The sequence below is a fragment of the Myotis myotis genome, unplaced genomic scaffold (assembly GCF_014108235.1).
Source record: "Myotis myotis isolate mMyoMyo1 unplaced genomic scaffold, mMyoMyo1.p scaffold_m19_p_8, whole genome shotgun sequence".
NCBI classification, from domain to species: domain Eukaryota; kingdom Metazoa; phylum Chordata; class Mammalia; order Chiroptera; family Vespertilionidae; genus Myotis; species Myotis myotis.
The window spans coordinates 32,337,791-32,358,764 of record NW_023416390.1 but is presented as its reverse complement, the minus strand read 5'-3'; the positions used below and the strand labels follow the sequence as shown (position 1 = coordinate 32,358,764).

General features: G+C 49.4%; 1 protein-coding gene across 2 annotated transcripts in view; it reads right to left on the bottom strand.

Annotated features, from left to right (window-relative positions):
• INPP5D (inositol polyphosphate-5-phosphatase D) overlaps window positions 1-20,974 on the bottom strand; it is a 95,486-nt gene that overhangs the window by 45,049 nt on the left and 29,463 nt on the right. For both annotated transcript variants that reach the window (XR_004969340.1, XM_036319530.1), the window contains exons 3-5: window positions 8,030-8,180; window positions 5,543-5,714; window positions 1,482-1,622 (exon numbers count right to left, since the gene is read on the bottom strand). Coding sequence is in view for 1 of the 2 variants with exons in the window: in XM_036319530.1 (XP_036175423.1) it covers window positions 1,482-1,622; window positions 5,543-5,714; window positions 8,030-8,180 (464 nt within the window). In the remaining variant the exon portion in view is untranslated. The remainder of the gene's footprint in view (window positions 1-1,481; window positions 1,623-5,542; window positions 5,715-8,029; window positions 8,181-20,974) is intronic.

Here is a 20,974-nt window from a genome sequence, read left to right as displayed (position 1 = left end):
ACGCTGCATTTCAATGCTGGTGAATTGATTTACATATCTTTAATTTCTAATGTCATTAAGTATTTTTTTTACAAGGTTGGTTGCAACTGTACTTCTCTTTGTACAAACTGTTGATGTCCTTTGTTAGTTTTCTATTGGGAATTTTGGTATAAACTTCATATATTGCTTTGCTTTTTATTTAATCTAGATGTTGTTTTTTCCATTCTGCTATTTTCATCCTCAGTGGGCTGGATTTCATTATAAAGTGATCTGTAATTTCTTACTGTTCCATTTTTCATCTTTTTCTTGGTAAAATGTTTTTGCTTACCTTAGTCAACACTTTATCATCAGTATTTACTAGTGAGCAATTACTTGCTCATTTTAAATTGGTCTCTCACTCTTTTATTTTTTAAAATATGTCTTTATTGATTTTTAGAGAGAGCTAGAATGAGAGAGAGAAACATCTATGTGATAGAGAAATACTGATCAGCCGCCCCCAACTGAGTATTGAGCCCGTAACCCAGGCATGTGTCCCCACTAGGATTCAAACTGGTGAACTTTGGGTGCATGGGATGACACTCAACCAATTAAGCCACACCAGCCAGGGTGATCTCTCACCTTTTTAAAAGTTATGTTTTTTATGGGTCTTTTGTGGACCTGCTGCACTCAATCTCCCTCACCTACACCAGGTAGCCTATCACTGTGTCAGTTTCTTCCTGAACTCAGCTGTGATTTAGGAAACCATCTAAAAAGGTTTAGATGGTTGAGTGGTTATGGCTAGCTCTGTTAGTTATTTCTGTTTTCATCATATTGTGTTCTGGGAGTATAGGATGAACACTTTTGCTTTGAGTGTATTCATATCTAGCTGCTCAGTAAACTGCTGGGTTCTTAGTTTTAGGATCACCGGCACTCAAAAATTTGGGGGAAAACAAAGTCTTGGATCCTTTTTGAAGTAGAGGCATGTGATTAATTCTATGATCTTGAATGACCCAGATCCAGGTAGCAATCAGCTGCCGGGGAACATTGCCCATGTTCTGAAGATACTGGAGAAGCTTAGTGGAGAGACTTAAAGGTATATTTTCTTCTGGACAAGGAAGGAGCAAAGAGTGGGATTTCCATTAGAGCAGAAATAAAAGCTTGTTACCAGTCATCATGAAATTGTTTGTTAAAAAGAGAGTATCATGTGTATATGTTTTCCTTGGTGATAAATGAATGATAACAACAGCATCAAATGGAAAAATATCTCCAATGGAGAACCTCCTGCCCACCACTTCCCATAGCAACTGGCCTCCAAGGAACTTCAGTAAAAAAAAAAAAAGGCACTACAATTCAAATACCATACAAACAAACCTGAAACGACCATGAAGATTTCTAAGCCCCGCCAATTGTCTGATTATTCCTAGTACAGTAGAGGTATTTGAGCAGCCAGGGGGAGCCCTGGGTCACCCTAATAGCTGACTCTCTTGCCCAGGACCCCGCCCTCTGCCCCACCGGCTTGTTACCCATAGAGTTCCTTGCACAGCAGCACGGTCAGTTTCCTCAGATGAGGGAGACTGCTGGAGCCCGTCTTCACAAAATCAGCGTCCAGGGTGAGCTGAGTGCTTAAATAATCCTGGATGGCTTTCAGATGCTCTTCTGGAAGGCTGAGGGGAAAAACACACACAAATAAAAACATGCTTGTCCTGTTCCCCTGGCCACAGACACCAGCAAAAAGGAGAAGAAATCTGCATTCTGAGTCTCCTGCTGAGACAAGGTCCTTCAGGGGATCATCTCCATCTGTTTGGTTTCCTGGGTCTCACCAGGGGCTAGAAAAACAGGCTGTAGCAAGATTAAAGGGTTGGGCAAGGGAGGGGGCCTGGTAACCTACCCATAAAGGCTTTTGCCCAAGCCAGTACTTGGAAGGTAGTGATGCTCAGAAATGTTTATCCTCTAAAAAGAAGATAAAACAGTTTGGAGAATGTCCCGTGGAGTTGTTTCACTACTTCATCTACTCCTAAACATGGAATCTGAGGGCTGAGTGATGGCAAATGGTTCCAGCTCACATGCCAACTGCAAATTCACAGCCAACGGCCACCTGGAGCCCCGTGTCGGGAAGTCCCAAGTCATTCTAGGCTCCGTGGGGAATGAAGTCTCTGTGATGAGAGATGGGGCTGGGAATGTGGTAGTGACAGCCCAGGTGCCCTGCCCTGGGCCTCCCTCCCAGTTCTGGTCCAGCCCCTTCATGGACTGCAGGTCAGACTTGCTCATTGAACACCACGGCCCAGCAGAGGAGAGCCCAGGCCATATCTGATCACACCTTTACTCTATGTCCCAGCACCTTTTTTTCCCAGATAACTTTTTTGTTGTTGTTAAATTATCCTCACCCAAGGATATTTTTTTCTATTGATTTTTTTAGAGAGAGTGGAAGGGAGGGAGCTGGAGGAGGGAGAGAGGGAGAGAGAGAGAGAGAGAGAGAGAGAGAGAGAGAGAGAGAGAGAGAGAAAAACATCGATGTGACAGAGACACATTGATTGGTTGCCTCCCACACGTGCCCTGACTAGGGCTGGGGATTGAATCTGCAATGTGTTCTTGACTGGGCATCAAACCCGGGACCCTGCAATGCATGGGCCGATGCTCTAACCACTTAGCTACACCAGACAGGGCTCTAGATAACTTTTGAATCTTGGCTCCTATAATTAAAAATTAATAACAGCAAATATTTCCTGAGTATAACACCCCAGTCACTCTGCTAAGCACTTTATGCTCATTTTGTCCTTTAATCCCCAAATCAATGTTATGAGGCAGGTATTATTATTCCTGTTTCACAAACGAGGAAGCTGAGATTCAAGGATGGTGATATACCCGTGTGAAAAGAAAATTATTGCAAGCCTTAAAAGTCTTTGTTCCAGCCTTGACAGGTAATCAAATTCCAACTGGAGGTCACAGGTTTTTGGGGCTTCTTTTGAGGATCCTTGAAAGAATGAAAAGTTGTTGCTCTTAAGATTAGAGAGAAGTGAACTAGCCACTTCTCTAGTTTGAGAAATCAGCAACTATTTACGTACCAGTTGTCAGAACATTTAAGTTTAATCTATACTTGTTCTGAGTCTTGACATCATAAAAATCTCCATATATATTAAGATATGTATTTTTAGTCATTCTAATGACTACTGATTTACAACTTGGAGACCAAGAAGCCTTGCTATAGGAAGCGGTATTTGTTCAAATGTTTGTCGTTAGAAACGTGTTGACGTAAGATGGAAACTGCTGTTCAGAGGTTAATTTTACTCAGCGGTCTTCTGTTAACCAACACCTAACTGATTAGATCTAATTCACTTGCACATAAGACTGTGCAGGTCGTCTTATAATTAACAATAACCTAAAGGCAGTCCTCTGTGCACAGAGCTATTTTACAAGCAAAATTGATTAACTTCCAAACACAAGGAAGAATCTCAGCTTTTCATGACCCAGAAGAGAACAGAGGGCCAGCACTGTGTCACCAAGGTCCCTCCACCATGCGCCATGTACTCATCCCCAGCTCCACGCAGAAGTTTTAGGAAGGTTCTACTGCCGCATGTTAACTGAGAAGCAAAACCAGAGAGAGCATGCCTCCCCCTGCTCACAAGCCCTTGGCCGCCCCCAGGCTCCTCAGGAGGCTGCCCAGAGGCTCCGCTGCATACACTGTCCTGCTCCACTGGGCCCTAGAGAACACCTGTCCCTAGAGAGGAGGCACTGGAGAGGAGATGGAGTCAGTAGATGTGGGAGAGGCGGGAAGATTGGGGAGATGGTGGCACCACTGGGCTCCTTGCCTATTTCCTCAAGGAAGTCACTGCATTTGGCATCTAAACCTGGAGAGAAATGCAAACTCAAGGAAACCAACAATGGGCTCTGCATGAAATATTTTAATAAGCATTTGTTATTTAGATGCATATATCAGGATAATCAGGATAATGTATGAACATATTCAAAGCATTGGATGTGTAGCCAGTTGATAAAAAGTACAGGTAACTCAGAGTGTGCAGAGCATGGTGGGCCTGGAGAAGAATCAGGGGATGTGTCGGGGTGGAAACAGGAAACACCAGGTATCTCAGCAACCGGGTGCTTGTATGTACCTGCAGGCATTTCCTTTGTATTTTGTCAGATTGGGTGGTAGGTGAGCAGCCTCGGCAGCCCAAGTTGATCTTTCAAGTTGGAGATGTTGCAGCAGCCTGCCTCTGGGATATTCTTTGGGGGCCCCTTTTCTCACAAAGAAACAAAAATGTTTCTAAATTATTAATGCAGGGAAGTTACTGGTACGAACTAATTCATACACGAGGCAACATGCTGGGCACTGGGGACAAGATTCTCATGGAGCTTCCTTCCTACTGAAGCCGTTCCCAGGGCCTGGAAGTCAGGGCCTCTGATTTGCAAGTGCTGGGCCTGCTAAGAGAGGGACCACAGGGCAAAGGAGCCCCGCACCTCATCAGTGTGGACCAGCCAGTATGCTGAGAACCCTGGATCAGAGCAAGTAAGACTTAGAGTATTGGAATGAAAGCATCTCACACCCTCCATCACAAAGGAAGGAGCTCCATGCTGTGCAGACCTCACAGTTGGTACCACACATGGAACTATTGCTCTGACCCATTTTCCGGTGACAAGGAAGGGGGCCCCCTTTGAGCGGGGCCCGGAGCAGGAAAGGCTGTGTGGCTGGTCCAGGCTGCAGGGCAGGCAGCTCCTTCTCTTGGGCCATCTCACTCAGTAGATGGGGTGGTTCTAGACCCGTGGTCGGCAAACTGCGGCTCGCGAGCCACATGCGGCTCATTGGCCTCTTGAGTGTGGCTCTTCCTAAGCCTTAGGAGTACCCTAATTAAGTTAATAACAATGTACCTACCTATGAAGTTTAAGTTTAAAAAATTTGGCTCTCAAAAGAAATTTCAATCGTTGTACTGTTGATATTTGGCTCTGTTGACTAAAGAGTTTGCCGACCACTGTTCTAGGGCAGTGATGGCGAACCTTTTGAGCTCGGCGTGTCAGCATTTTGAAAAACCCTAACTTAACTCTGGTGCCGTGTCACATATAGAAATTTTTTGACATTTGCAACCATAGTAAAACAAAGACTTATATTTTTGATATTTATTTTGTATATTTAAATGACATTTAACAAAGAAAAATCAACCAAAAAAATGAGTTCACATGTCACCTCTGACATGCGTGTCATAGATTCGCCATCACTGTTCTAGAGGCAGTGTGATGGAAAGATGCTGGGTGTAGTTTATGGCAAGTCCCAGTAAGGGAGTCTCAGCACAGGTCCCTAAAGTCTGGACCACACCGACGTTAGCAGATGTATGTCATTCCAGAGCCAGCTCCCGCCACACTGCTGGGCTGTGAGACGAAGCCTCTGAGTAAGGCCACCCAGTGCCCATGCAGTGGAGCCACCAGGTGAGCTGGGCTCCCTCAGACACACCATGCCCTCTGGCGGGCCAGTGGGCTCCACAACCACCTGTCCTGGGGTGGAAGGGGTACCTCCAGAAGTGAGTTCTGATGGGGCTGCCTGGGGGCTGTGGCTCTGAGGCTGGCCTCTGAGGGGACCCACCAGGAGGAGACTCACCCACTGGTGTCCATGCTCTGTAGTCGTTGAAACAAGGTCTCAGAGAGGCATGGCCGGCTGACCTCGGTGGCTCTCAGATTCTCACTCAAGAGGGGCACCTCCTTGGCCTCACATGGCCCGGCAGATAAAGGGATGTTTCTTGGTGGCAGTTCAGGTGGAGATGGAACACCTTCTACCCAAGAGAAGAGCAGAAATGTCATTCGGATTAAGCTTTAGCTTCTCTCTGGATCACTCGCCTACAGAGAGGGCCGCGTAGCTGATGCACTATGTCCTCTGAGCAGTGACCTCGCAGGCCACTGCACCCAAATGCAAAACCCATCTGTGCCCACACTGCCCCTGTCATCCCCATCCCCTCACTGCCTCCCTGACTGGACGGGGAGCCCACTGAGGCCAGGGGCCTAGTCTTAGTGGTCTTTGCCTTGGGGGGCCTAGCATGGTTTGTCCCATTGAGGCACCCAGCAAACACTTGACATTTGGAGTCCAATGGCCATGCCAGGCAGAGCGCCTGGCTTTGGGCAGGTGGAGCCCGCAGCCCTAGGCAGCTCAGCAGAACGGCCAGCTTTCCAGGCGGAAGCAGGCCCTGAACCAGGCAGAGAGAGGCCCCATTCCCAGAACAGGAGGAGCAGGGTGGGGAGCAGGCAGGCCGACACCAGCTCATCCCTCTCCTACCTTGCCCCCTTTCTCTGCTTTCTCTCCAGCCTCTGCCCTCCTTCTCCCCTGAACCCCAGGCCCTCAGAGACAGATAAATAAATAAATAAATAAATAAATAAATAAATAAATAAATAAATAAATCAAAGCAACTGAGGGGCCTTCCTTCACAAGGGAACTGAAATACGACACAAATGACTTGAACTGGCCTGGGAAGTGAAACTCCTGCCCATTCACCTTTAGGAGGACTTCCACCCTCCACACCGCACATGGGCGAGGGTCCTGAGCCCCTGTATCCAGGACCTCTGCCTGAGCCTCTCCTCACACCAAATGGCCGCCCCACGGCCTTGGCCACAGAGCCACCTCTTGGAAGGATCAGCCCTCACTTCCTCTCCCGCGGGGCTCTCTGGCTGTTTAGATGGTTGAATCTGTTATGAGCCCCACGGGGACTGCAGCGCCTTGAGACCTGGGCTTCATTTGGGGAAGTAAAGCCTGCAGTTGGCAGACACTGGTTCTCCTTCTGGCTCTTACAGGTCTCGGGACTTTCCCAGATGGCCATCCCCAGAGGGGCAGAAAAGCTGGGCTGGGGCTGCAAGGCACGTGAGGACACTCGTGTGGAGGGCATTTCTGCAGGATGGTCGCTCAGTGCCAAGGCCAAGGGCAAGCACATCTGGGGGACGTCTGGGGGACATTCGCTGTGGCACAGCCCTGGTGAGTGACCCTGGACTCACACATGGACAGGTCGACTCTGACTACTTCACAACTGAGGGCACCTCTTACTGGGCTGAGGGAGGGAGAAGAGACGTGGCCTGCCCGGATCCCCCTCAGCCTCCACGGCTGTGGTCTTTTGGAAACCCTTTGCCTGGCCCTGCCCTCTCCACTGAGCTGATAAGGCCGCCTTGAGAGTTCACCCTCAGAGACAGTGGGTGAGCTGTGTAGCCACTCAAAGTGGGTCGCCAGGAAGCAGGGAAGAAGGTGGGTGGGGACCCACAAGCCAGCCCATGGCAGTGGGATGAGAAGGGTGTCTAGTACATGGCTGGCAGCAGCCTGCCAGGGACAGGAGGGGAGACAGCCAGGGACCTCAGCATCTCTGCTCTAATCTGCCCTCCCTTGGGGGCTACCCTGGGGGGCCTGGTTGTTTCCAGGCCCTGGAATTTAGAAAGAGCCCTGACCTTCTAAATTGAAGGGTTCAATTCAGTATCTCAGGGTTTTCTTTTAGGAAGTAAACTTTTAGGGGGGACAGAAGAGAAGGATGCCACCCAGATGTGCTGCCAACTGCAGGGCCTTCTCTGCCAGGTCTTGTTCTGTTCTGTCTGTCCCTCTGTGGCTTACAGGGCAGGGCAGATTCACACATGCTTTTAAGGGTCTGTACGTTTTATTTTATTTTATTTTATTTTAATGATGACAAAAAGAAACACCTTTCTTTCCTTTCCAGTTAGCAGCAAGGATTTCCCCTCCTTCACTTTTTTCCCAGTGAAATGCAGCTAATTATTTTGATGATGATGGCACCTGCATTTATTGAGCACTTACTATGTACTAGGCTCTGGGCTCTATGTTTAGTGACTCATTTGATGACACCCTGAGAGGTAGATATTATTTTTACTGTCTCTTTAAGAGAAGTCTGTGGTTCAGAGAGGTTAGTAATTCACCCAAGGTCACACTGCTAAGAGGCTGAAGAGTAGGAAGCCCAACCCAGGACTATCTTGCTCCAGAGCCTATGTCCTTACTTGTCCTTAACCACTGTGTCACACTCTCTCCCCCCTGATAATCAGACCCACCTAATCTATGAACACTTGTAGTGAGAGAAACACGCCACCTCTGCCCGGTGTTCCTTCCTACCTATCTCCTCCTCTGGCTCATCACCGGTGTCCTCTTCCTCCAGTGGCACAGGATACTGCAGGTGGGTGACCAGACCCATGTTTTCCTTCTTGTAGAACTCGATGAGCTGGTCCAGCTTGGTGAAGAACCTCATGGGGACACCTTCAGATGCCTGAGCACAGAACCCCAAACAAAAGCATGGTTGACTGGCTGGGACATCACCCAACCACAAAGGCCACCTGCAGCAGAGACCAGGGGGCTGAGGCCACCTGCAGCAGAGACCAGGGGGCGACCACGATCCAGAAAAAGCCCTGGGCATGCCTGCCTGCCACGCCCACACCCTCACATCCTGTGACCAGCAGCCCCCAAGAGCCAGTCTGCAAAAGGCACAAATAGGACAGTTGGAAAGATTTTTTTCTTTTAGTTTAAAAAAAACCTTTTATTTAAAAAAGTGTTTTATTATACAAGTAATATATTTTCATTATGGCAAAATTAGAAAATACAGAATTTTTAAAAATAATTTTTTATTGTTGAAAGTATTACATATGTCCCCGTCCCCCCCCCTCCCCCATTGACCCCCTCCAGCTTATCCCCTCCTCCTCCACCCCAGGCCTTCAGCACCCTCTTGTCTGTGTAAGATACAGATTTTTTTTTGGTAAAAATAGAAATCACCTGTAATCCCACAACCTTGAGAGAACTTTTCAATAGTTTAGAATGTTTTTTTAGACTCTCTCTCTCTCTCTCTCTCTCTCTCTCAATCTCTCACTCTCTCTGTGTGTGTGTGTGTGTGTGTGTGTGTGTGTTTGGCGGAGAAGTTATCCCTCCACCCCTCTGAAAAAAATCACTTATTTTTAAACTCAGGCAAAATCTATTCTAGCAATTATTTGGCTTTTATTCCTATATTGTTTCATTTACCATACTTCTGTTTTATCAAAGCCCAGAAGATGAGTTAGCACAAAAATCTTCCCTGATTTGTATCTCTGTTGCTGATGACAGAGGAGCCAGGTGACAATTCCCCAGGGCTGTTCAAATGCCCTGGGGCCAGTTCTTCCTCCAGTTCTGTGACTTCAGCAGGAAATTCCAGGAGGTTCAGGGGCAGTCAGCTCCTCTTGCTGAGGCTCTGCTTAGCTGAGACCCCACCCCAGGCCCCACCCCTATTGGTTCCCCCTGAGGGGTTATCAGGCAGCAGGGTGGATGGGACAACTCCCAGCAGAAGACTTACATTCTCATCAATGCTGTACCCTATAGCTCCTTACCCAACAGGTCCCAGTGTCCTATCGAGCCTCCCTGTCCAGTTCCTTGCCTGGCATCCCCTGTCTCGAAGAGTGGCACTGTCATCTCCCCATTGGCCTAGCCAGAAATCCAGAGGCATCTTGGACTTCCCCTCCCTCTGGCACAAAGGGCAAAGGTAGACAGTGAGGCAGGGTGTCCCTGGTCCAGCCAGGGAGATGCTGAGCAGGGCTGCAGCCTTGGGTAGGGGAGGAAGATGCAGCTGGGCTCCAGAGAGGGGCCTGGACACAGGGATGAGTACCAAGGAGGTACCCCTCTCTAGTGGGGCTTCCTTGGCCTCGAAGGGGCACAGCACCCTTGGTCCTAACACTGAGTGCCTGTGATTCACCCTTGTTATCATAACCACCATCAGGTCAAAGACAGTCACGCGATTTTAAAATGAGTTGAGAAGGTGCCATCTTTGGAGTTGGAGGTCAGGGGTCCAACTCTCCCCTAGGGACTGCCAGCTGCCTTCTTACTGAAGGGACTGGGTCCCATCGCTGGTGGGAAAGGAGGCCAATAGGCAGAAAGGGAGGGGGTGGAAAGTCCACCCTGGTGAACCAGCAGGGTCTAGGGCTGTGTGTGGCTGGGTCGTCGTGACTCATTCACCTTTAAGCCGGGTACCTCCTGCCCTAGCATGACTGGGCCCAGCAGGGAGGATGGGGCGGTGCTCTGGTGTGAGGGTCTTCAGGGCTACAGGTAAGAGGCATTGGGAGAGAAGACTAGGATGGATGACCCAGACCCAGACCTCGGGGAATGGACCAGGACTCAAACCTGTCCCCAGCCCTTCCTTATTCCTGGTGGTTAACCCCACGTTGCAGTGAGGGTACATTTGCCTTCAACGAACCCACCTCAACCTCTCAGCTTAACCCAGGGCTTTCCCTTTGGCATCTCTTTCTCTCTCCAAGTGTGTTTGTATGTGCATATACACAGCACGCGTGTCTAAGTCTGTGCAGGAAAGGTGTGTGTGTGCTTGAGTGTGCGTGCTTGAGTGTGCAGCTCAAGTTATTCAGTACATTTGTAGAAAGTTTAACAAAAGGGTTTTAAAAAGTTCTTTTTAATAAATTCTCTTGTTTTCACACAGCCCCCTGCTAAGCAATCTCCTTCAGGCATTATTGAACCAGAAATATCTGAGTAGGGGCAGCCAGGCCTTCTAGAAAGTAACTTAAATAGGTTCGGCACCAAAAATGAGCAGAATAACAAAAATAATTTGCCATGACGCAAGATCAATGAGCTTGACTTCATTAAAGCAGTCGTGATAAAAGCATCATCCTGCCAAAGAATGGGCAGCTAGTGATGACAGGCCTTTAGGCGTGTGGGGAAAGGATTTGAAAATATCAGAGAAAGTCAAAGTGAAAAGAAGGGTATGTGAGTCTGAAAGAGGGTTCTCAGCCGGGGAATAGGTGTTTGAGAGAGCACGTAGGATGTGGGAATTTAAGGTGCTGGTGCTAAGACATTGTTTTACATACTGCTAAAACGCTAACATGCAAACTACCATACACAGTCAATTGTGGCCACATTTTATTTCAGAGACATGAAAAGATAAAGGTTCTAGAACTGATGAAATATGCAGTGTACTAAGCATGCAGAATAATAGAACACTCTAAAGTTAACCAAACCCCCCAAATAAATAAAATTAATCTAACCCCTACAAATACAATGGGGTACGAGGACCCGGAGGCCCAGACTGGGGGTGGGTGGGTGAGGAGAGCAGTCTAGACCGGTGATGGGGGCTCCACAGGCCCTGCACAGACAGGAGCAGCCAGTCAAGGAATTCTTATTCCTAAGCGGGGCCTAGAAAGACCCTCTGTCAAGGCAGGATGGCCAAGAGGGCAGGGAGGGGGCCAGTGAGACTCTGGGTCTGCAGAAAGGGCAGCTTCACCTGGGCGTGGCCTAACAAACCGGCCAGTCAAAGCGAGAGGAGGGAGTTGGGCCTTCTGGTGAATAGTGCATTGACCATGGGCTGGTGGGAGCATGGGGCTCCGTGGGGATGATCCAGTGCATGTCCACCTGACTGTGCACCTGTCGCCTGATGTACCCCAGATGGTGCTGCAGCACCCGGCAGTTGGAGGTGCTCAGCAATCAATGGTTGGATGGACTTGCTGCATTTGGAGCCAGGAGAGATGGCGTGATTGTACCCCAGGCAGGTCAGGGACTGGGCATGCAGAGAAAGGGCACAGGGGAAGGTAGATAGCAGGGAGCACCCCTCCCCTCACCACTGTCTTTTCAATCATTTAAAATGCAAAATGTCCAAAAGAAGTATCATGTATATCAGTCAAGTCCTGGCAGGAAGCAGATGTCACATGAAACTGGGGAGTTTGGGGAGAATTTAGTGGACAGGGTGTAGGGATACCAATAAGAGGGGTGCCACACCCCAGAGCTAGCACCAGGGAGCAGTTACCACCCTGGGACAGGCCACAGGGGAGGGGGAGGCATGGGAACTGGAGAGGGTGGCCTTGCAGGTGCTGCACCCCCCTGGAGCTGGAGCTGGGCAGGATGGCCTCCACCTTCTCAGCACCTGACTGTGCCCCGCCCCCGGCCAAGCCCAGCTGGAAAGGAGGGGCCCGGACAAACAGCCGCCACTCAGCACGGCAAGTCCATGGGAGAAGAGCCTGTTTGTCCTGCAAGCACAGTCAGTGCTCACACCAGGAGGGGAACCACATTTGCTGCCAGGGAGGGGGTGGCCCTTGATCCTTAACGGTCAAGGCCTCCAGACTTTGTTCCTCATTCCATAGCCACTGGCTTCCTGAAGAGATTTATCAAGTCATTTTGAAACAGAGAAGGAAACCCTGACACCCTAGCCGTTCGCTGTGAACGTGAGCCCAGCACAGGGACAGACACTCCCAGGGCAGTGCCTACGGGTGACTGCATTTCTGCTCTGCGACAACTCTCCCGGCACCGGAACGAACTCCTTGTCTTCGGCAGGTACCTGGAGCACATAACCAAGGCGCCATTTTGAACAGCAAAGAGCAGCATTTCCTAGTTCAGTCGGCTTGTTAACAACTTGCGATGTGCAAGGCACAGAGCAGACGTCCCTTTGGGGTTTATGAGTCAACAGAATGGACATGAATTTATTTATGTTCATCACCAAAGTCACACAGAACACAATGTGATAGGGGTTAGCTCAGATGGTGAAACAAAATACCCATCTCTTCTCCTGCCTCCCATTAAAATCTTTCCAGCACGGTCATTTCCACGAAGGCCCTGCAGACAGCGCCCCACCAAGCCTGCATCCCCACAAGCTTAGAAATCCTGGAAGGAATGAGACCCTGCTCAGCCCAGCCTCATCTAGTCCCCCAGACCCCTTGCAGCAGGGGTACGGACAGGCCCTGTGGCTGTCTGGGGAGATGGGCACGTTGCATAAAACGGACCTGATGGTTGAAAAGTTGCAGGAGACAGAGACGTGGATTCCAAGTGGGGTCCTGTAGGGAGGGGCCCCTTTTCCTGATGGCTTCACACCTGAGCCAATACTCCTGGGGAAGGTACAGGGGAAGGGGAGAGGGCCACCTCCAGCCCTGGGTTGGAGAAGAGACCACCTCTGGGGTCTTCAGAACAAAGGACAGCTAACATCCAGTCTGTTGGAGGCTCTGGGCTGTGAATTCTGAAAAATGATGTTTCTAGAGACAGCTGTTGGCCTGTGACTTTCAGACACCCTGCAAAGGTGGGGGAGGGGCAGGGAGGCTGGAAGGCTGAGCTCTCCCAGGGGGTAATTTTACTTCCAGCACTGTCCGCTGTCCTAAATGGGAACCGAAAGAGGCACCTCGCAGGGGGAAGCCCGCACAGGAGCGGGTGGGAGCCGAGGGGCACTGCACAACACCCTCCTCAAGGTTCTGCCAGCCTTTGCTTTAAATTAACAAGCATATACAAGCACTGTGGAAATTTTACAAATGATTGAAAACTATTAAGTATCATTATCCCACTGTGGCAAAGCATTTTTCCACATTCAATAAGAAAGCCACTAGAAAGGTCTTAAGCAGGGTGACAATACCATTTGGCTGCTGTGGAGAGAATGGCAAGGGTGGTTGTGGGTAGCAGATGCCATTCTTTTCTATTTTTCTGTGGAGGTGGGAAAGGTGTTGGAGGCCTCGGGGGCAATGGGGAGGGCAGAGCTGGTTTCAGGCTCAGAGCCCCCAGACCCGGGGCTCCCACCCATCCAGGGAGGCACCGCACGGATGGGGCAGAGAGGCGCCCAGCCTGTGCCCTGAGCATCACTCCTGCCCCCGAGGCTCTCAGCCGAGGCCCGGCAGTGTGTCCTCCACTCAGAGATCAGCTCAGTGGGGGCTGGGCACCACCTTCCCGTCCACCTCTCACTGTCAGAGGTTGGAAATTATCTATATCTTAACCTGGACAGTGATTACATGTCAGCTAGAGGCCCCCAGTCTCCTAGAGGCCCCCATTCTTCAATCTCCTCCTCTGTGTAGGCCTTCAGACCTCTCTGGCTGGGCCAATGGGGACACCTTTCTGAGCTATACGCTGTAATAAAAACAGGATGGCTCCAGAGAATGCGGGGTGGATGGAGGTCAAGTAGGAACAGGCCGAGGAGGAGGCCGGCCCTCTCAGAAGTGTGCACCCAGAGGTGAAGAGTTGAGTGGGTGAGACGAGAACCAGGAGCGCCCTCTGAAGATGGAAGATGAGTCCGCACGTTAACTGTCTGCAAGTGCTGCAGGACACAAAGAGCTGTTCTCACACCCCTAAGGGAGACTGACTGCAAGATGAGAGTTTAACTCTAAGATTGTCTTTAGGACCTGATCAACCCACAGTTCCAGCTGCCACAGTGAAGCCGGCTTGGGCAGAAGCAGCCGAGGCCCCTGCAGGAGAGTGAGCATGGAGGGCAGAGGGCAAGGGCGAACCTCTGTGGGCGCTCTGGTTGAAAAGACAACCCACTGAATGGGAGAACATATCTGCCAATGATGCATGTGACAAGGGGTTAATATCCAAAATTTACAAAGAACTTATGTAACTCAACACACACACACACACACACACACACACACACATCAAACAATCCAATTAAAAAAATGGCCAAAGGACCTGAATAGACACTTCTCCAAAGAGGACATACAGATGGCCAATAGATATATGAAAAGATGCTCAATGTCAGTAATCATCAGAGAAGTGCAAATTAAGGCCACAATGAGATATCACCTCACACCTGTCAGAATGGCTATCATCAATAAATCAACAAACAACAACTGTTGGTGAGGATGTGGAAAAAAGGGAACCCTTGTGCACTATTGGTGGGAATGCAGACTGGTGTAGTTACTATTGAGAACAGTATAAAGTTACCTCAAAAAATTAAAAACAGAGCTACCATATGAACAAAATAAACTAACAAACACAATAGAAGCAAACTTATAGATAGAGAACAGATTGACAGCTGTCAGTGGGGATGGGAGTTTCAGGTCTGGATGAAAAAGGTGGATTAAAAAACACACGTAAAAAACACTCATAGACACAGACAACAGTATGGTGATTACCAGAGGGGAAGGGGGTGGGGAGGTAGAAGAGGGTACAGGGAAATAAATGGTGATGGAAGGAGACTTGACTTGGGGTGATGAACACACAATACAATATACAGATGATGTATATAGAATTGTACACCTGAAATCTATATAATTTTATTAACCAATGTCACCCCAATAAGTTCAATAAACATGTAGCTCCTGTAACCTAGCTCATTTAATTATGTGTGAACATACACTCGCGCGCGCGCCCAAAGGTTAGACGGGTTTAAAAGGCATTTTGTCTAAAAGCATCAGGTTGTTTTTTGTTGTTGTTGTTGTTTAATATATTTTTATTGATTTCAGAGAGGAAGGGAGAGATAGAAACATCAATGATGAGAGAGAATCATTGATCAGTTGCCTCCTGCATGCCCCCTACTGGGGATCGAGCCCACAACCCAGGCATATGCCCTTGACCGGAATTGAACCCAGGACCCTTCAGTCACCAGGCCTACGCTCTATCCACTGAGCCAAACCAGTTAGGGCTGTTTTTGTTTGTTTGTTTTAAATTTTATTCCTGGTCCATATCCTTCCAGAGGTTTCTGTACAAAAATAATATCTTGGAAACATCTTTGAGGCTCAGATAACCATAATAACATTCACATACCAAAAACAGAAAGACAATCACAGAATCTCCCGGTACGTGTGGACAGAGGTGAAGTAGTAGCCACAGCCCCACAACCAACCACATGGTGGGTGCAGACTCTGGGTGGATGTGAGAGCTCTTGACACTGACCAGAGGGGAGGGGCAGCACCTGCTTTGATCACACAGGTTTTGCGGGCTGGGGCGGAAATCAGGTGCCCTGGGCACTGTGTGGCTGAGCTGGGCTCCTGCAACGGTCCCATTCGCGGACAAGCAGGTCAGGTTCTGTTTTATAACTAGGAAAAGCGAGAGACTGAGAGGGTGGGGGTAGGCAGAGGACTGGGCCAGGTGTGCTAGATATGGACTTCTGGGGAGCCAAAGCTGGCAGACTGGTGGACAGAGCTTTAGGCACCTGGCACAGAGCCCCAGGCAGGGACAGGGACCCTGGGGTTCTCATGGTGCACAGGGGCTGTGTGGAGTTTCTTCAAGTGTCTTGCCACACAAGCAGCAGCTGATGAAGGAGAGAGGGACAACGCCACGTGGCTCCTGCAGCTGGCCGGCCAGTGGAAGGCACATGAGGGGTCTTCCAGGATGGCCTAGAGCTATTCTTGGAACCTTCTGAGGGGGCCGCTTTTTGGCAGTCAGACCGCAGAGCGCTGGAGCTGCCACGTTTTGGAAATGGCCTGGTGTAGGCCCGTGGGCTGGAAGGCTGTGGGCTGGAATGGCATTGATGGGCAGAGGAGGTGGGTGGGGAATGAGGACTTTCCAGGTCTAGGGGAGTGGGGTCTCCACCTTTCCTCAGGTCTTGTTTTGAAACAGTGACGGGTCCCCTGAATCAGTCACTTAGGACACAATGTAGGTCATGGTGGCAAGCACACAGTTCTTGTCGTGTCCTGTGTTGGGGCAGGGGAAGGTCCATCTGAAGGGTCTCCTCTTTGGCTCTTCTCTGTTGAGGACCCCCCCCCCCCAATGGAAGGAACTGGAACTGGGCCAGGTGTGCTAGGTATGTTATCTAATTTATATTCTGTCTAATATTACAGGTGGCTACCATAGCTCCAGTGTATAGATGAGGAAACTGAGGCTCAGAGACATCTACAACTTGCCTGGGTGGTCAGAGACATTGTCAAAAGAGCAGAAACTCAGGGGACATTTCAAGATAAAAAAAAAAAAGAGGCTGTGGGTGGGCATCCACGACTTGCTAGTTAGATAGGAGGGGGTGTAGGAGCTGCCAGCTCGGGTAGAACCAGGCAGTTAGAGATTCTCCCAAAGACTCAAGCCTCCAGCTCAGGGGTGGGTTGGGTGGTGTGAAACCCGGCATGTGGGAGAAGCTTGTATCTTGGGAGGCAGCAGGCCTGCCCTCCAGGCGGTGATGGCTGGTGGAGATGGTGCAGAGGCTGGCATTTGCTGTCTGTGCACAATCCTGTCTCCACTGGCCTGCCCCATGGCAGGGTCCCCAAAACCACATGTCTAGGGCTTGGAGAGGGTGACAGATGACACCAGGCTCATTCGAAGTCCTTTTTGTGCACAAGGGAGCGATTCGAAGGCTCTGGGAGGAGGCATGAAGCTTAAAGGAAGAAAGTGGAAACTGCCAAGCCTGCCAAGCCCCACCCACCAGCTGTCGCCAGTGGAACATCACTGCTCTCTGCTCCTAGCAGGCTGCCCACAGGACCCTTTCCACCAGGATTGGTGGGCTTGGAACTCGGGTGGGTTCTGTCTTACACTCAGCTGGCAGGCGCGTCTCCCACCTACCACGTTGCCTCCAGCCCCCACTTTCAGAAGCTGGGCTCTTCAGCTTCTCTCTTGCTTTGTTTTGGGCAGACTTCCCAGAACAACTTGGCATAGGCTTTGTACTCACTTTGAAATTCATATCCCTCCCAGATTCTCAGAGCTAACCCCTTCCTTGGACTTGTAATCCCTCACGAGGCCCCAACAGAACCGGCAGCCACAGCAGCCCTGCCCAGTGCACTCTCCCAATGGGGAAACCTCAATGCTAGGTCAGCTCCCATAGGCTGTTCGCTTTGTCGCCTGTCAGCTGGGATCCCCATGGGAGCCCCAAATCTCTGCCTTTCACTCCCAGATACCTGTGCATGGGAGTAAGTGCTGAGCTTTCCTCAAAGACCTGTGTGTCTTACAAAGTGCTTTGAACCTCTGACATCAAAGGAGCTACAGGCTGGGAAATTCACACCTCAGCTGGTACTGAAATGACAGCGCTGAGATGTGTCCTCTGAGGTTGGTGGTGTCACCACAGTCCTTGTAAGGGGGTAGGGCACGACAGTGCTCTCTGCCAGCACTGTGGTCTAGGTGTGTAGACAGTGGAACTCTCATCTGGGGACCTTGAGCCCACAGTGAAGATGCAGGGAGAGGATGAACTCTCTGTCAGTAGAATCACAATCGAATGTATGCCTCACACCTAGCATCACAGTCAGGTTGACAGCTAACTATGGAAAAGGTTGCTGTGCTTTCTCCAAGAGCTCACATAAACAGAAGCCCGGAGAGGAGGAAGGAGGCAGTGGCAGAGTGCGTCTTTCCTGCTATAGAACTTTGCAGCCACATCCTCATCATGGCACCTTGCGACATCTTGCACTCAAGAATTCATGTCTTTGTTCCACTGAGGTTGGGCTTGGCTATGTGGCTTGATTTGGCCAAGGCAATGTGGGCAAAAGTGCCAGTTCTAAACTTTGGGCTTCACCGGTATTGTGGGTTTCTGCTTGCCCCTCCTGGGCCCTGGTGATCTGTCACCGAGACCCTCCGGCCCTTCAGTGTGGGCCAAGAATAAAGACATGAGGAGCAGACCTGGACCTGACTGGAAACCTGGAGTCCAGCTGAGTCCAGGAGAGCCCAGCTCAGATCAGCCAGCCACAGCTGACCTGCAGACCCAGGAGAGGAAAATAAATGTTTATTAACTACTGAGATTTTGAGTGTTTGTTACAAAGCAAACACTGATAAATACAAATTTGAAGGGAAGAATGGACTTTTCCTGAGTCTTCCTCTTATTGAAACTTTATGACATAATTATCTCCATTTATCCACAAAGAAGCTGAAACTTCAAGAGATTTGGTAACTTGTTTAGTGTCATACAACTTGTTTCATTAGCAGGACTTCACCCCCACAAGGGACAAATCTTCAAGTTCTGTGTCCTCATTCCCAGCGTGTAGTCTCCTAGAGGCCCCCATTCTTCAATCTCCTCTTCTGTGTAGGCCTTCAGACCTCTCAGGGCCCCATCATCTTTCTGACAAGCCTGAACCCCATTGTGGCCACCAGAGACCTGCCCCATGTCACCCTCCACTCCCTGTGTAGGCCTTCTCTGTGACTTAGGATCAGGTCCCCAGTCCACCTCCTGCACCTGAGCAGGGCTGGAATAAACCAGAGCCTGGCGGCTCATCTAGCCACAGGCAGCCCACACCTAGTTATTAACCTCTTACCATCTGCCCCACCTGGGGCTCGGCCATGGGCATTCAGCAGGGATCCACACAGACCCAGAAAAAAGACATGAGACAATAAACAACGAAGTAAATAATTACAAGGTGCAGAGGCTGTGTGGGCAAGCCAACATTTTGGGAGGTTATTATTACAAGGGGACTTAGCCGAGTGGGTCAGGAAATTATTTGTTAAAGAGGCAACACTTACGCTGAGATGCAAAGGATGGTAGCAGTTGTCTAGACAAAGAGCAAGGGAGCAGCTTGTGCCAAGTCTGGGTGTTCATATAAATCTGTGGCTATAGTTAGGTCCTTCAGCGAATGCTTTTGGTGTCCTACACTGTTCCTCTAGATCCCTTACTGCTCTGTGCTCCCAACCTCCCTCTTCTGGGAGCTCTGTGCTTCACTCCTAAAGGCTTCAACCTGTAACCTGAAATGATTATCCTTGGGCACTGGGGCAACCTCATTCCTAGGGACATTGAGAAGAAACTGGGGAGCTCTATGTTCCCTGGGCCCACCCCAGGTAGCCAACATGTGCCTGGAGTGTATGTGCAAAAGCCCAGCTCTTTGCCTCAATGCAGGACAAATCCTAAGGTACATTCACACTTCAGAGCTCCTTGTGGGATTAGGCAGGTCTGAGGCTTCACCTGAAAATGCACCTTTGCTTGGCCTCTCTCCACTGTCCTGAATCCTTCTCGCTCTTACTGGTTCTCCTGGAAGCCATTCTTTAGTGAATTACTGGTACCCAAGCTCGGGGTCAGCTTCTGGGAGAACTTGACCTATGATGGTCAACTCTCAAATCAGTCCTTTTACTTGCCTATTTCAAGCCCTCCCTCAACAGCTGATCCAAGGATTTATCCTCAGGCCTTTCTCCAAGAGCAAAGAATCGGGAACTCCTCCCCACTTTATGGAGGAATTGATCAGATTTGTACTCCTTAGCTTCCTTCCCAAACATGGCTACCTGTGAGGACCAATACTCCCACCTCCCCCGGTCCCACCCCTGCCCCGGGGTTAACACACATGCTGCCTTAACTTCTGCACAGACCAGTTCCAAGCCCACCATGTAGCTGGGCCTCTGGCCCTGTGAATCCTTTAGCCAGTGACAAAGGAAAAAAGATGCCCTAGATGAGACTGGGCACACACAAAACCCAGCATCTACAAAATGCCTCATGTATTTACCTGCATGTTGAGAATGAACGAATGAAAAGATGAATATTTTTTGAGTATCCAAACAACCTGACTTAAGTTTCTGTTGGTCTTCCCATTTTACAGATAAAGACTCTGAGGCTCAGAAGGGCCCAGTGGCTTTCCCTGTAGGTGACAGCACCAGGACTTTGGATCCTTCACTGTAAGTTCTGTGCTCCTGGACTCCGAAAGGTTGCCATTCTCCCATTTCTCTGCCTGTGTTCTGGCACCCGGGTATGAGGCAAGCAAGCTATTTTGAACTAATGGATGTTATATATTTTAAAGTCCTCTCTCCTGTCATTCCTCCCTTAAAGTCTGTGTTTATAGAGAATCCCAGGAGTGCAGACCAGTGCAGCCATTCTGCTGAGCCATCAGACACAACGTAGACAAATTAAATATGTGTATACCCTATGACGCAGTGATCTCACCCCTGGCTCACGTTGGGCCATCTATATGGAGGGTCATCACAAATTTGCAGTGGCAGAGACCTGGAGGGAAACTGGGTGCCCACGATTGGGATAGCAGACAGGTAAGATGTGCTCAAGGAGGACATGGGTGCTAGGCAGCAGCCAGAAACAAAGATTAAATGTATACGCAGCCACATGGAAGCTCTTTAAAAGATCCTTAAATGAAGAAAGTAGAAATCAGAATAAAAGCTATGAAATCACCTCAGTGAATTAAAAATGCATGTACACAAAACAGCAATAAACACTTTAAAAGAACACATTCAAATAAAGACACCCACTCAAACAGTTGCCTGTTAAAGGAAGGGTTATGTAAGTGCACTATGGGGATAGAAGGATCAAACCAGTGGTAAAGACCTTGCTTTACAGTGAGATTGCACTGCTGCACAGCAGTTTTGCTCATGAGGCCCGGTTGCGAAAGATGGGTTCTTCACTTGGGTTCTTCACTTTGTTGTGACCTTTCTGATTGGACTTGAATTACCAAAATCTTCTGTGTCTGTTTCTACCTTGGTCAAGTATGGAGGAAGGACTTGGCAAGGGGAAGTAAC